General features: G+C 42.1%; 1 protein-coding gene across 1 annotated transcript in view; it reads left to right on the top strand.

The window, feature by feature from the left end:
* The window catches only part of KAT2B (lysine acetyltransferase 2B), an 88,647-nt gene that overhangs the window by 31,225 nt on the left and 42,937 nt on the right, over positions 1 to 14,485 (top strand). Inside the window, 3 exon segments of the mRNA XM_025210506.1 lie at positions 2,255 to 2,436; positions 3,477 to 3,668; positions 11,315 to 11,421. Of these exon segments, the coding sequence (XP_025066291.1) occupies positions 2,255 to 2,436; positions 3,477 to 3,668; positions 11,315 to 11,421 (481 nt within the window).

The raw sequence follows: 14,485 nt of genomic DNA, 5'->3' as shown, positions 1-14,485 counted from the left end.
CCCCCCCAAATAAAAACAAACAGCACACCCTCCCCCAGAACCCCCTCCCCCCCAAAAAAATAAATAAAAACAACTGCTCACATGCTTAAATAGTTTGGTGAGTCAGGAACTTAATATCTTCCAGGTAATCTGTGGCATACTGGAAAATATAGTCTTTTGTTAAATAATCTTTCAAAATGTTCTGACTTCGTTGTGCACTGTAAAATATTTTATTTTAAATTTAGTTTACTGTAACTCAGGAAACATTTTTTTACAAGAGAACTCTTTGGTTTCTAGGAAAAACTAGAGTATACATAACGTTATGGACTTTCTTCGTTTAGAAAAATGTAATATATACAATGTCATATACTTTATCCTTATAATACATTTTATACAAAGCCTGTTCATGTAAAAAGACATTGTCAGTATTTCCTTTGATTATTTCAGTTAAGAAATTTAAATACTAAGCTGAAAGGGTAATTCTATTTACAATTTATTTTGAAAGCATTTCTTGTCAACTAGAGCAATATTTTCAGTTAATTGGTTTTATTTTTAGCAAATTCGGCAAACTCAGCCACACATTAAAAATTGTTAAGATAGCAATGTTATATTTGATTTGATAAGTGTAGGAATTGCAAAAATTTATTTTAATGACACATTTTCACTATCTTTAATTGAATGTTTGTTAAATGGTAGTATAAAAAGTGAAGTGAAATGATGTGCAGATATAGTACTAGCAGTTCCTGAAGAAATAACACACGACTCAAATAGATGCACTTCAAGCTCTACCCACTGCTGAAAAGTAACCAGAGGATTTTGGTTAAATGGTCAGAGATTAAGTACTGTTAACAAGATCTTTCCTTAAATGTTCATGACTTCAGAATTAATGCATTGTTATGGAAATGATTGAAGGAAGTTTAAACCTGCCCTAGAGCTATTTTTCACAATGTCTATGTACCCTGTAAAACAGAAAAGAATAGGCACTGGATATCCATTTTTTACAGTCCTAGGTTCTTAAATTAAAAAATTAAACTTTGCACTAATAGAGGAAGACATTTGGGAATCATTTGTATGCATCCTATGAGTACCAAGCAGGTAGTTACTCATAGGATGCATTGCATACTAACTGGTTATATTCACACATCCAATAGAGTAGATTGAAGAAACTCCTGGAACTTTGTTTCCAAAATATGGACTTCAGCAGTATATACTTAAAGATTGTCTCCATTAGATGCAATAGTAGTACAGTTTATATCCTTTTTGTAAATAGGCTGGAATACCTTTCAGCAAAAATATCTATGCATTTACTTGCAGTTAAATGTTTTAGGTGGCAGATCTATTGTGCTGTACCTCCACGTAGTAAATGGCAATCCTTGCCTGAATTAATTTAAGGCTAAAAAGGTGAGACTTAACAGGCAGAGGTAGCAAAGAGAGAGCAAAGTGGGGGTGGACAAAACAGTGACAAACAGTAGCGGTTTGGCTCAGACTAACTTTATTTCATTTTAGCCAGTCAGTAATTGAAATTTGTCATCAGAAAGTAACAAGTGAGCTAGTATGTTATATGTTTTGCTCATTCCTACGGTCCAAAGGGTGCATCTACATGTTCATTAATGCTCAGTGGTTACTGCACCTTAAATTTAGTACTTGTATAATCAAGTACTAAATTAATGCACAGTAACCAGAGTTACTGCACAGTAGTGCCAGCACACACCTTCTTAGTGATGCTATGTGCAGTAGCCTAATAATGCCACGCAGTAGCATATTAGCACTGTTTGTGCTATGATGCGGTACTGCACAGTATTATTAGGCTACTGCACAGTTAGCATCTCATGTAGATGTACCCAAAATGTCTGAAATGTCTCAGAATCTCATCTCCAACAGTTGAATATTAGTCTGCAAAGAAAATGAGGCTGCATTAGGGTTATCTGCCAAATTGCAATATGGTATATCTGTGACCTTCCTTCTTTTTCCACAGTAAAGGTTTTCTACTGTGTGAAGTCAGAGAATGTAGAGATTATATATCTTTTTTGTAAGCCAGCCACTAGAGGGAAATAGAATCAAACATACTTGACTAAGCCTGACATTTTATTCAGTGGAATCAGCACATTTTAGTTATACATAGGGGTTGAAGAAGTTGTGCGAATTCCTAGTGTTTCTATTTTTTTAAATTGTAATATAAATTCTGCTTTTAAAAATAATGGTAATAGTGGTCAATGCAAAAATTTAAAAAATGAATAAATATTTTATTATGACTTTTTCTACCTTTTTCTTTTAGGGGGTGAATAATTTTGTGCAGTACAAATTTAGCCACTTACCATCAAAGGAAAGGCAAACAATAGTTGAGCTAGCTAAAATGTTTTTAAACCGCATTAACTACTGGCACCTGGAGATACCATCTCAACGAAGATTGAGATCACCTAATGATGATATTGCTGGCTATAAAGTAAATTACACAAGGTAACTATGCTTTGCTTTAGTTTTTCACTTTCAAAGTATAGATACTGATCCGATAGATATATATGCCAGTGCAAGCTCTTACAAACAGTCTTTTCCTGTAGACCATGGTGGCCTCAGGAAACTCACACCACTGTTACAAGGCACTGCAGACATGTACTCCTATTTATAGAAGTGGGGTCTTATTTAGCAAACCATATGCATAGAACAAGTAGGTACTGATGTACATATTTCAAAATTATGAAATTTTGGAATGGTTTTTGGCAAGTTAATTTAAATCTGATTGGATGCTTGAATGGTAGGTCCTTATTTCATGAAGAAGAAGTTCAGACAAACTTAAACTGTTGTTGAAAACATTTTTTAAAAGTTTTTGTTGCTTAAAAACCTCAAAGTTATTTTCCATCAGATATTTAAATATTGCTATAACATTAATTGATACTCTACTTAGTCCTACTGTTTGATAATCCCTTTAGTGCCCTAATACATCTACCAGTCATGTAAAACTTAAGTTTGCGAAGGCAAAACCCATTATAGAGGGAGTTGCTAGTAAATGGAAAAAAAAAACATTAAGATGAGATTTAACAAGAGGAAGTGACTTGGAAGGAAGGAGTGGTGGAGGACAGTACAGATTGGGAAAGTATTAATGAAAAGTGACATTTTTTTTACATGCACCCTGAAAAGGTGAAATATTATGGGAAGAGGACCAAGTTGGCTAATGCTGATGACACATAATTAGAGGCAGGAAAAATAGGGGAGACCAGATAAATGGGAGGTGAATAGATTTGGAGTATGGGATGTGCAATTTGTCTGGAGCAAAAGTTCATTGTGCACCCTGAAATTTACTGAGTAGGTATTTAGGAAGATGTTGAAGGAGTTGTCTAATTTTCAGAGGAATATCAGACCCTACAAGTGCTACTTTGCGGATGTATTAAATAGTGTTATATAGTCATTTTGTCCTTATGCAAACAGAATAGTTTGTGGATATGACATATCAGGTTACTTCCACATCGGGTTTTGTTAATTATTTGGCTTTTTTGCTACAGGTGGCTTTGTTACTGTAATGTTCCCCAGTTCTGTGACAGTCTACCTCGGTACGAAACAACACAGGTGTTTGGGAGAACACTACTCCGCTCTGTCTTTACTGTTATGAGGCGCCAACTCCTGGAACAGGCTAGACAGGAAAAAGACAAGCTTCCTCAGGAGAAACGAACACTAATTCTCACCCATTTTCCAAAGTAAGGAGTCACTGCTCATCTACTTTCAAGATGAAGCAACAACATGCACTTGTGTCTATGCTAATGAGAGCAACTGACTGGTTGTGTGCAGCAGAAAGGCACCTTATTCCTATGTTCTGTGACAAATAGGTGCTACACCAACTTATTCTGTCTTTCTTGCACTATGTGTTTGTGTGTGACTGCTAGTTATGTTTAATACACTGGATGTTTATTCTCGTAACTAAAGTTATTTGTCTTGCTTAGAGGGCTTAGTCAGTAGGGGCTTCTACATGTGTGCTTTCCTGTGAAGTTGACTAACTGCACTAAAATACCACCATCTACACATGCAGTGCTATTAGGGCAGAATAAACTAATTAATCTGCTATAGGGTATCATAGAATCATAGTACTGCCTTACACAATTACTATCCTATGGCAGAGTTTAGTGTGTGCACCACAATGCACATGTAGACAGTGACCAGGGCTGGGTGGGGCCTGAAGGTGCTACAATGTGGGGACTGCCTCTTGGCTAGCCCCTGCCCTGTAGCACCTTTGTGGCCCAACCAACCCCTCCACAGGACGTTGAGTGGGATGGAGCAGCCCTGGGCTGGCAGGCTGACCCCTCAGGTCTCCTGCCAGCTGGAGCTGTGCTGCCCTGGCTCAATGTGCTGCGGTCCCAGGTGCACATGTAAATACTGTACCCAGGAGCAATAAACCCAGGTGCAAACTGCACTGGAGTTTTTTCAGCCACACTAATTTCATGTGTAGATGTACCCATTATGTTGGAATCTGTTACTGTGAACTTGTGTTTATTTTCTATAGACTTTGTAAGTATTAAAATAGTACAGTAGGCCCAGTTCTCCATAAATTTGGGCTTAGTTCTCCTCTTACTATACTCCTTTGGCATTGACTCTGAAACCTGGTGAGATTCAACCCATGACTGGGCAGTAAACATCAAGGGCTACAGGCTATACAAGTGGGACAGAACAGGGAGGAAAGGTGGGGATGTGGCGCTCTATGTCAAAGAGCAATACACGTCCTCAACAAACAGCATGGGGTTAGAGGATGGGCAGACTGAAGTGCTCTGGGTTAGAATACAAGGGGTTCGGGGGGGAAAGGGACTTAACAGTAGGTGTCTACTATTGACCACCCAACCAGGGGGAAGAGCTGGACCGGGAATTCTCAGGTCAGCTTGCAGAGGCAGTTAGGTCAAGGGACGTGGTCATCAGGGGTGACCAAAACTACCCGGACATCTGCTGGGAAGAGCAGTCAGCCAGGTCTGACTGCTCACGTAGGTTTCTAGCCGAGTTACAGGACCTCCACCTAACCCAGGGGGTGCACAGGGGAAATGCCACCAGGGGAAATGCCTTGCTGGACCTGGTCCTGGCCACAGGTCAGGTGAGGGGGCTGGTGAGGGACCTGGTGAGGGGACTATAGGTTCTCGACCACCTGGGCAATAGCAATAATTGCCTACTGAAATTCTCCATCCAGCGCAGGGTGTCAAAGGCCTGCAGCAAGGCAGCAGCCCTGGACTTCCGGAGGGCTGATTTCAGTGAGTTAAGGAGATTAGTCGGGGAGGCACTGAGGTCCTGGAGGGTAGGGGGAGTTGGGAGTCCAGGATGAGTGGTCATTCCTTAGGAGACAATCCTCCAAGCCCAAAGGGTGACAGTCCCAACGCGGCTCAAAGGGGGCAAAAGTGCTCAAACACCCCCATGGCTTACCAAAGGCATTCAGGAATGTCTGAAAGCTAAAAAGGAGGTGTACACATGATGGAAGGAAGGGGCCATCACCAAGGAAGATTATACCTCCATTGCTCGAGACTGTAGGGGGGCTATTAGGAAGGCTAAGGCAGAGACAGAATTAGGACTGGCAACCAGGATCAAAGATAACAAGAAGTCCTTTTTTTAAATACATAGGGAGTAAAAAGAAAGCACCGGATAATGTGGGGCCTCTGCAGGACATGCTTGGCAATCTGGTGGTTGCACCAGATGGTAAAGCTGACCTCTTTAACAAATTCTTTGCCTGCATTTTTCTGAGCAGGGACAGGGACATTTCCACCCCCCACCGGGATTCCAGATTGGCTCAGGAGAGGCACAGCCAGGCCCAGGGTCAGTGAGGACCTAGTTAGGGATCTTCTGGAGGGACTGGATGCGTTCAAGTCAGCAGGTCCGGATGATCTTCACCCCAGGGTGCTGAGGGAATTGGCAGAGGTCATTGCGGGACCCCTGGCATGGCTTTACGAGCACTGATGGTGCTCTGGCCAGGTGCCAGAGGACTGGAAAAGGGCCATTGTGGTCCCCATTTTCAAAAAGGAGAGGAAGGAAGACCCGGGTAACTATAGGCCTGTTAGTTTTACCTCGGTCCTGGGGAAGCTCTTTGAGAAAATTATCCAGGAGCACATCTGCGAGGGACTAGCAGGGGAGATTATGCTTAGGGGCGACCAACATGGGTTCATTAGGGGCAGGTCCTGTCACACCAACCTGGTAGCCTTCTATGACCAGGTCTCAAAATCCTTAGACGCAGGTGTCACGGTGAACATAGTCTTTCTGGACTTTAGGAAGGCCTTCGACACTGTCTCTCACCCCATTCTCATTAAAAAATTAGGCAAGTGGTGTCAATGTCTACACAGTCAGATGGGTCACAAATTGGCTGGAGGGCTGCATCCACAGAGTGGTGGTGGATGGGTCTTTTTTGACCTGGAGGGACGTGGGCAGTGGGGTCCCCCTAGGACTTGGTCCTTGGGCCCTCATTGTTTAACATCTTGGACGAGGGGGTGAAAAAAGCACCTTGTTCAAATTTGCGAATGACATGAAGATGTGGGGAGAGGTGGGCACGCTAGAAGGGAGGGGCCAGCTACACCTAGATCTGGACAGGTTACAGGGGTGGATGGATGAGAATAAGATGGGATTCAATACTGACAAGTGCAAGGTACTGCACCTAGGAGAAAGAACCAGCAGCATACCTACAGGTTGGGGAACTCCCTTTTCATCGGCACAGAGACAGAAAAGGATCTTGGAGTCATTATTGATTCCAAGATGAACATGGGCTGACAGTGTGGGGATCCGGTCAGTAAGGCTAACCGCACCTTGTCATGCATCCATAGATGCATCATGAGCAGGTCCAAGGAGGTGATCCTCCCCCTCTATGCAACATTGGTCAGGTCGCGGTTGGAGTACTGCGTCCAGTTCTGGGCGCTGTACTTCAGGAGGGATGTGGACAACATGGAGAGGGTCCAGAGGAGGGCCACTCGCATGGTCAGGGGTCAGCAGGGCAGGCCCTACAAGGAGAGACTATGGGACCTGAACCTGTTCAGCCTCCACAAGAGAAGGCTGAGGTGGGATCTGGTGGCCATTTATAAATTTACCGGGGGGACCAGCGGGGAACAGGAGTGTCCCTGTTTCCCCGAGCACTACCAGGAGTAACTAGGAATAACGGCCACAAGTTGACTTGAGAGTAGGTTCAGGCTGGATATCAGGAGGCACTACTTCACAGTGAGAGCAGCTAGGATCTGGAACCAACTTCCAAGGGAAGTGGTGCTCGCTCCTACCCTGGAGGTCTTCAAAAGGAGGCTAGATAATCACATAGCCGGGGTCATTTGACCCCAGCATTCTTTCCTGCCCATGGCAGGGGGTCGAACTTAATGATCTGCTCACGACCATACCAACTATGAAACTATGGAGAGCACTCTGTCCAAATTTGTGAATGACACCAAATTATGGGGCAAAGTTAGCACACATATGGGCAGGAAACAGATTCAGGTGGATTTGGACAGGTTGGAAAAGTAGGCAGATCAGAATAGGATGCAGCTTAACAAAGAAAAGTGCAAAGTGCTGCATCTAGGGAGAAAGAATCACTAACAAACATGCAGATTGGGAGATGACCTTCTAAGTAGCACAGCAGCAGAAAGGGATCTTGGAGTCATAGTAGACTCCAAGATGAACATGAGTCATCAATGTGATGAAATGATAAGTAAAGCTAACCACACTTTATCATGCCTTAGCAGGTACATCACAAACAGGTCTAAGGAGGTGATACTTCCTCTCTAGGCGGCATTGGTAAGGCTGCAGCTGGAGTACTGTATCCAGTTTTGGGTGCTACGCTTCAAGAAGGATGTGGATAACCTTGAGAAGGTCCAGAGGAGGGGTACTCGTATGGTTAGGGGCCTGTGGGTACGGCCTTATGAGAAGAGATTAAGGGACCTGGATCTCTTCAGCCTCTGCAAGAGAAGGCTGAGAGGTAATCTTGTGGCTATCTACAAATTCATCAGCAGTGGGGGAGGCAACAAGGAATAGGAGATGCTCTGCTCATCAGGGGGCCCCTTGGGGTAACTAGAAACAATGGCCACAAACTGACAGAGAGCAGATTTAGATTGAACATCAGGAAGAACTTCTTCACAGGAAGGGTTACCAGATTCTTGAATGGGCTTCCAAAGGAGGTGGTGCTCTCCCCTACCTTGGGGGTTTTTAAGAGAAGACTGGACAAGCACCTGGCTGGGGTCATCTGACCCCAGCGCTCTTTCCTGCCCAAGGCAGGGGGTCAGAGTCGGTGATCTACTGAGGTCCCTCCGACCCTAAAAATCTATGAAATTTATCAAATGTGTATGAGCGTTGTTACTCTAACTGGAATAACCAGGTCATAGTTACTACTTACCTTTTCATTAAATATAGTAGGACACAAAGTTAGGAATAGGAGTGGATGAATCTATTCAGCAAAAGATGGACTGACTAGCATGAAAAGGTACTGACAGTCTCCACATTCACAATGGTTGTTTCAGTATTTGAATACTAGCAGTGGAACCTATGAGAAGTGGCTAACTTTTTTACTGTTTGAGATGGCGAGAAGGAGGGTTATGTGGTTAGTCTCAGAATTTGCTCAATTATTGGTCATTAATTTCACCCACGCTAGTAATGAATAAGGGGATGCTGTTCATCTGATTGTTTTAAAAACTGGCTAATTTGTTTGTACTTCAAAACAGTACATTATTTTTTTGAAAAGCTTTAATGGGCTGTGAAGGTAGCTGTGATCTCTTCCTAATGTTTAAACATGAAGAAAAAAGATAAAGAAATTTGCTATTTAGGGGAAGCAATGAAACAGAATCTATGAAAAATACTGTCAAATATGAGTGGATAATACTAATACAGAAGAACGATAATATAAACCTACCTTGATCAATAAGGACTATATTTTATGACTCCTTAATCACATTGTATTGTAGCTCTTACTATTCTGGAGTAAATGGAAATGCTTGTGGAGGAAACTGACACTCATTGTGGTTAAAAGGATCACAATCTCTTCCCCAAAAATGGATGTTACAGTAAATGGGTCCAGGAAGCAGGTCTGTAAGGGAAGAAGTTGATGTGTTTACATAATTACTTTTTCTAACTCAAACTCAGGCAGGGTTGGAAAAGTAGTTTTCAGGCAGTGGAAAAGTAATTTGAAAAGCATTTCAGTTCCCTGCTGCTTCTATGATTTCCTGATGAAATAATAATAATAATCTGTTCCAGAGAATGTGTGACCAGTATGAGATGAGCTCTGATCCCGTTGTGCAATGTATCTTCTCCATTCTGCTGTTCAGGCTTTATTCAGTCGTCAAGCTACAGTTTAGAACATGGAGCAGTTCACGTGTTTGAAGCAGAGCCCCAACAGTCAGTCGTCATGGGGAATAAAGTAAACTTCCACGTATGAATGATGAGCTCATGTGCTTGAAAGCAGAGTGTGAGATATTTGTAATGTGATGTTGCTGTTGTTATAACTTTATCAGTGCTAAAGTTTGCTAAATATTTCCACAGCTGAGACAAATATAACGAATATTAAAGTATAAAAACAAAGACTTGGAAGTGTTAATTTAGCAGTACGTTTTGAGATACAAATTTAAGTTCATTGAACACAATGACAAAGGCCACCAAGAAGACTAAGAGATCAGGGTTTGTAACATGTAACCTCTATGCCCTCTTTAAACAAGGCACTTATTACATTTTAACTTGTGATTATGCTTTCTGTCATTGGGTGAAAACAGTTATGTGGTTGGGAAGTTTTTAGCCACTTGAAACTTTGGTACTTTGATATTAATTTAAATGTGCCATATGGAAAATACAAGGCTGGGACTTGATTCTCTCTCTAGAGTGGTTTATACTCAAACAATCCCATTGATTTCTGTTGAACAATTTATATAAACAAGGACAGCCCTAGAAAGTAAAAATAGTTTGAAAAATCCTCTAGTGCAACATAACATATAAACCAGAAAAGGGGATTGATGTGATTGCTCTGTGTAGCATGTGGGATATTCTGTTGTATAACAACAACATTTTCCATGACCATAACGCTAAAAAAGGTAAAGTAACTTCATTTTTTCAAAAGCATACAGAGCTAAATTTTAAAATGCCAGATAAACCCCAAGGTGCAATTGCATATGCATTTTGGTGGCATATTTAAATACATAGAAATGTGTTTATAAGAGCAATTCAAGTGGCCACTCTTGCTGGGGATTTTATACCAAAGTAATTAAAAAAATAGCAGGACATCTGTAGTTTTTAACAAGGGAAATATATCTATAAATAAAATCTACATGTAGCATGCTTGAATGCCAGCACCAGAAGGGCAATGATTATTCACTTTGCCATCTCATGTGTGCCCATACAGTTATAAAAATGGTTGCAACAGGTCTTGATTGCACAAAGAAAGAGTTACATTCTGTGATCCATCTTTTGATCACAGATGGTATGAATAGCAATGAAATCCTTTTGACATCTTTCTGAGATTTTAATGGCATCCTTGTGATTGACTTCTTAAGTAATCAGTCTTCTGCGCATATTATTTCAGTTGGCTCAGTGAGAATCTGAAGTCAAACACTGGAAGCAGATGTCCAAGACAGGAATACTGCTCCTCCGTTGACAATGCCAGACCACAAAAACCACTGAAAACTTGGAGTCTTTGCTTCTGCTTATAGGCCTTGCCTAGCTCCAAGTGACTTTTCATATGTTCGGTCCTTTAAAGAAAGTCTTGTGAGAAGAAATGATAGAGTCTAATGAGAAGATGCAGTCATGGCTTCAGGAGCAACTCAGTTTTTTCTTTTAATCTAAAATAGCTTTGGTGGGATAATGGCAAAAGTGTGTTGACAAGCAGGAAGACTGCATAGGAAAGTGAACAAATGATAGATGCTACTGGCTGCAATAGAATATACTTTAGCATGTGTTGTGTTAGTTTTTTTGACTGACCATTCAGCATGCATGCATAAGTAAGAAAGAATGCTTGTAAACCTGTAGAATACTAGTTTTTTCAGAATTACAAGAAAATATTTTCTCACAGTTGCATAAAGCCAACACCTTTATGCTGGTCAAACACAGCTCTGTTATTAATGCTCTTATCTCTGCTATGTAAACAGTTTCTAATAGCTTTTCCCAAATTAATTTTGTCTGGAATAACAAAAGAGAAATTGTAGCAGATGAAAATGTTACACCCAGTTAATATGCAGTTTTCAGTTTTGTGTGCGCAACATGTATTTAAAAAAAAAGGCTGGACAAAATGTTTTTTGGTAGTCAACCAACTTCTCCAGTTTCTTCAGTCAAACGATTTGAATACAAATTTTAATGGATCACATTGAAGGACACCCATCTCATTTTGAGTAGTAATGATTGTCTCATTTAATATTGCCTTTGTTTCTGTGCTTAGGTTTTTATCCATGTTAGAAGAAGAAGTTTATAGTCAAAATTCTCCTATTTGGGATCAGGATTTCATGATGTCCTCTTCTCGAACTGGTCAGCTAGGAATCCAAACAGGTAAATATGCATTTAGCACAGGGCCAGGGAGCACCTGTATGAAGAACACAGTTTATTTACAAAATCTTTTATTAAGAAAATAGATTAAGCAAGGGGAACTGAAAATGAAATTTTATATGGAAGATTGTACTGAAATCAGGAACTAAATATGAGTCTGTGTCTAAATATGCATAGGAATTTGGCACTGCACAGTCTTTCTGGTTCCTCAGGTAGAGGTCCTGCTCTGATGATTAAGTACTTCCAGTGGTCATCATTATGATCAGTAATGCCTCTCAGTGGAGAATAATTGTCTTTCATGATTGCCTTATCTGTGGGTCTGAAGATGGCTGACAAGGCCAGTATGGGATCAACAGGTGCTATTGCGACTTGGGCATGTGTTTCCATGCAGGGTGGGTGGCTCTGGATTTGTGGTTTGGTCCATGACACGCTGTTTCTGCTACTCCTGCTTTTCTGTTTCCTGTTGTTGTGAGGTTTTAAAGTACAGAGATCTTTTTAGCAGATTTTTCCTTCATTTGTGGTGTTCTTGGCGATAGTCTCCCATGAGTTGATGTTGATGTTGCATTTTTTTCAAGTTGGCCTTGAGGATGTCCTTGAAGTGCTTTTTCTGCCCTCCTCTTGAGTGTATGCCTGGATTGAGCTAGGAGAATAAAACTTGCTTTGGGACCCTGGAGTCAGACATCTGGATGACGTGGTTGGTCCAGCAAAATTGATGTTGGATGATCATTACCTCAATGCTTGTGCTGTTTGCTTGTGAGAGGATGCTAATGGTGCATCTGTTTTCCCACTGTATTCAAATGATCTTCCTCAGGCACTGTTGATGGTACTTCTCCAGTGACTTGGGGTGTCTCCTGTACATTGTCCATATCTCAGCTCCATACAGTAAGATCGGGATCACAACTACTTGATAAGCCATGAACTTGGTTTCGAATCTCATGTTGTGATCTTTGAACACCCGTTTCCTCAGGCATCTGGAGGCTGCACCTGTGCATTTGAGGTAATGTTGGATTTCTTCATCAATGTCAGCCTTCTGCAAGAGATGGCTTCTGAGGTACAGGAAATATTCAGTGTTCTCCAGAGTCTCACCATAAATCTGAATTACTGGAGGTGGGGACTTCTTATTAAGATGGAGGACCTTAATCTTCTGAATGTTAAGCATCAGTCCCACTTTCTTGTATGCCTCAGTAAAGATGTTGTTTATTGCCTAAAGATCTACTTCTGAGTGAGCACACACTACAGCATGATTAGCCTATTGGAGTTCAATGATTGAGGTCAGGGTAGTCTTGGTTTTGGCTTTGAGTTGTCTGAGACTAGATTTTGTAGATTTCATAGACGTTAGGGCTGGAAGGGACCTCGAAGATCATCAAGTCCAGCTCCCTGCCCCAGGGGCAGGAAGTCAGCTAGGGTCAAAGGATCCCAGCAAGATAAGCATCCAAATGTTACTTGAATAAGTCCAGAGTAGGTGCCTACACCACTTTTGGATGGAGTCTATTCTAGGCGTTGGGGGCTTGGACAGTAAAGAATTTTTTTCTTTATGTCCAGTCTGAAATGGTCTTGGAGGAGTTCATGACCCTTGGTCCTTGTTTTTCCTTGGGGCGCTCTAGTGAACAGATGTTCTCCCAGATCCTGATGTACACCCCTTATGTACTTATAAGCAGACACCAGGTCCCCCCTGAGCCTGCACTTTTCCAAGCTGAAGAGTCCCATGGCGCTCAGCCTCTCCTCATAAGGCCTGTTCTCTTGCCCTCTGATTATGTGCATGGCTCTTCTCTGGACTCTCTCAAGCTTCTCAACATCCTTCTTGAATTGTGGAGCCCAGAATTGGATGCGGTACTCCAGCTGCGGCCTCACCAAGGCCAAGTACAGTGGGAGGATGACATCCTGAGATTTACCTGAGAAGCATCTATGGATGCAATCCAGGGTTTTGTTTGCTTTACCAGCTGCGATTTCGCATTGGTGGCTCATGTTCATGTTGTGGTCAATCATGACCCCAAGTCTCTTAGAGCAGTGGTGCTAGCAAGCGTAGCACTGCCAAGCCTATAAGTATGCTGCGGGTTTTTTTCCCCCCGAGGTGGAACATCTTAATTTATCGGTATTGAACGTCATCAGGTTTGTATCTGCCCACTTACTAAATTTATCCAAGTCAGCCTGGATCACTAGCCTGTCTGCAGGTGTGGACACTATGCCCCAAAGTTTAGTGTCATCGGTGAACTTAGCTAGTGCACTTTTGATACCAATGTCCACATCATTGATAAAGATGTTAAAGAGAACTGGTCCAAGGACAGAGCCTTGGGGGACGCCACTGGTCACGGAGCACCATAATGATTCGCTACCATCGACCACTACTTTCTGAGTCCAACCTTGGAGCCAATTTCCCAGCCATTGGACTGTGGTGTAGCCGAGGCCACAGTTCGCCAATTTTTCCATGAGGAGGTCGTGGGACACCAGATCAAAGGCCTTTTTAAGGTCCAGATATATGACGTCAATCTCTTTTCCCTTGCCCACGTGATATGTTACCTTGTCATAGAAGGAGATGAGATTGGTCAGGCAAGACCTATCCATGACAAACCTGTGCTGGCTATCCCTCAGGACGTTGCCCTCAGCCAGCTTATCCAGAAGGGTCTCCTTGATAATTTTCTCCAGAATTTTACCAGGGATTGAGGTCAAGCTGATTGGCCTGTAATTTCTGGGATCTACTTTCTGCCCCTTCTTAAAGATGGGTACCACATTGGCCTTCTTCCAGTCCTCAGGTATTTCACCTGAGCACCTTGAGTTTTCAAATACTTTTGCCAATAGTTGGGCTATGACAGCTGCCAGCTCCTTGAGTACTCTAGGGTGTAATCTGTCAGGACCAGCTGACTTGACGGTGTCCAGCCTCTCAAGGTGATTCTTTAATAGATCAACACTGATGCTGGGTATAAATACGCCTTCACCCTGGCCATCCTGCGTCTTGCTAGGCAGGGTGGTCCCATTGGATTGATAAAAGATCAACATGAAGTACCTGTTAAGCAGATTGGCCTTTTCCTGGGTGTTGGTTACCATCCCATTGTCAGTTACTGTCCTATTT

Source organism: Alligator sinensis, unplaced genomic scaffold (assembly GCF_000455745.1).
Source record: "Alligator sinensis unplaced genomic scaffold, ASM45574v1 scaffold648_1, whole genome shotgun sequence".
Classification (NCBI taxonomy): Eukaryota; Metazoa; Chordata; order Crocodylia; family Alligatoridae; genus Alligator; species Alligator sinensis.
Note: the sequence above shows the minus strand (reverse complement) of the source record. Positions and strands in the feature narration are given on the sequence as shown.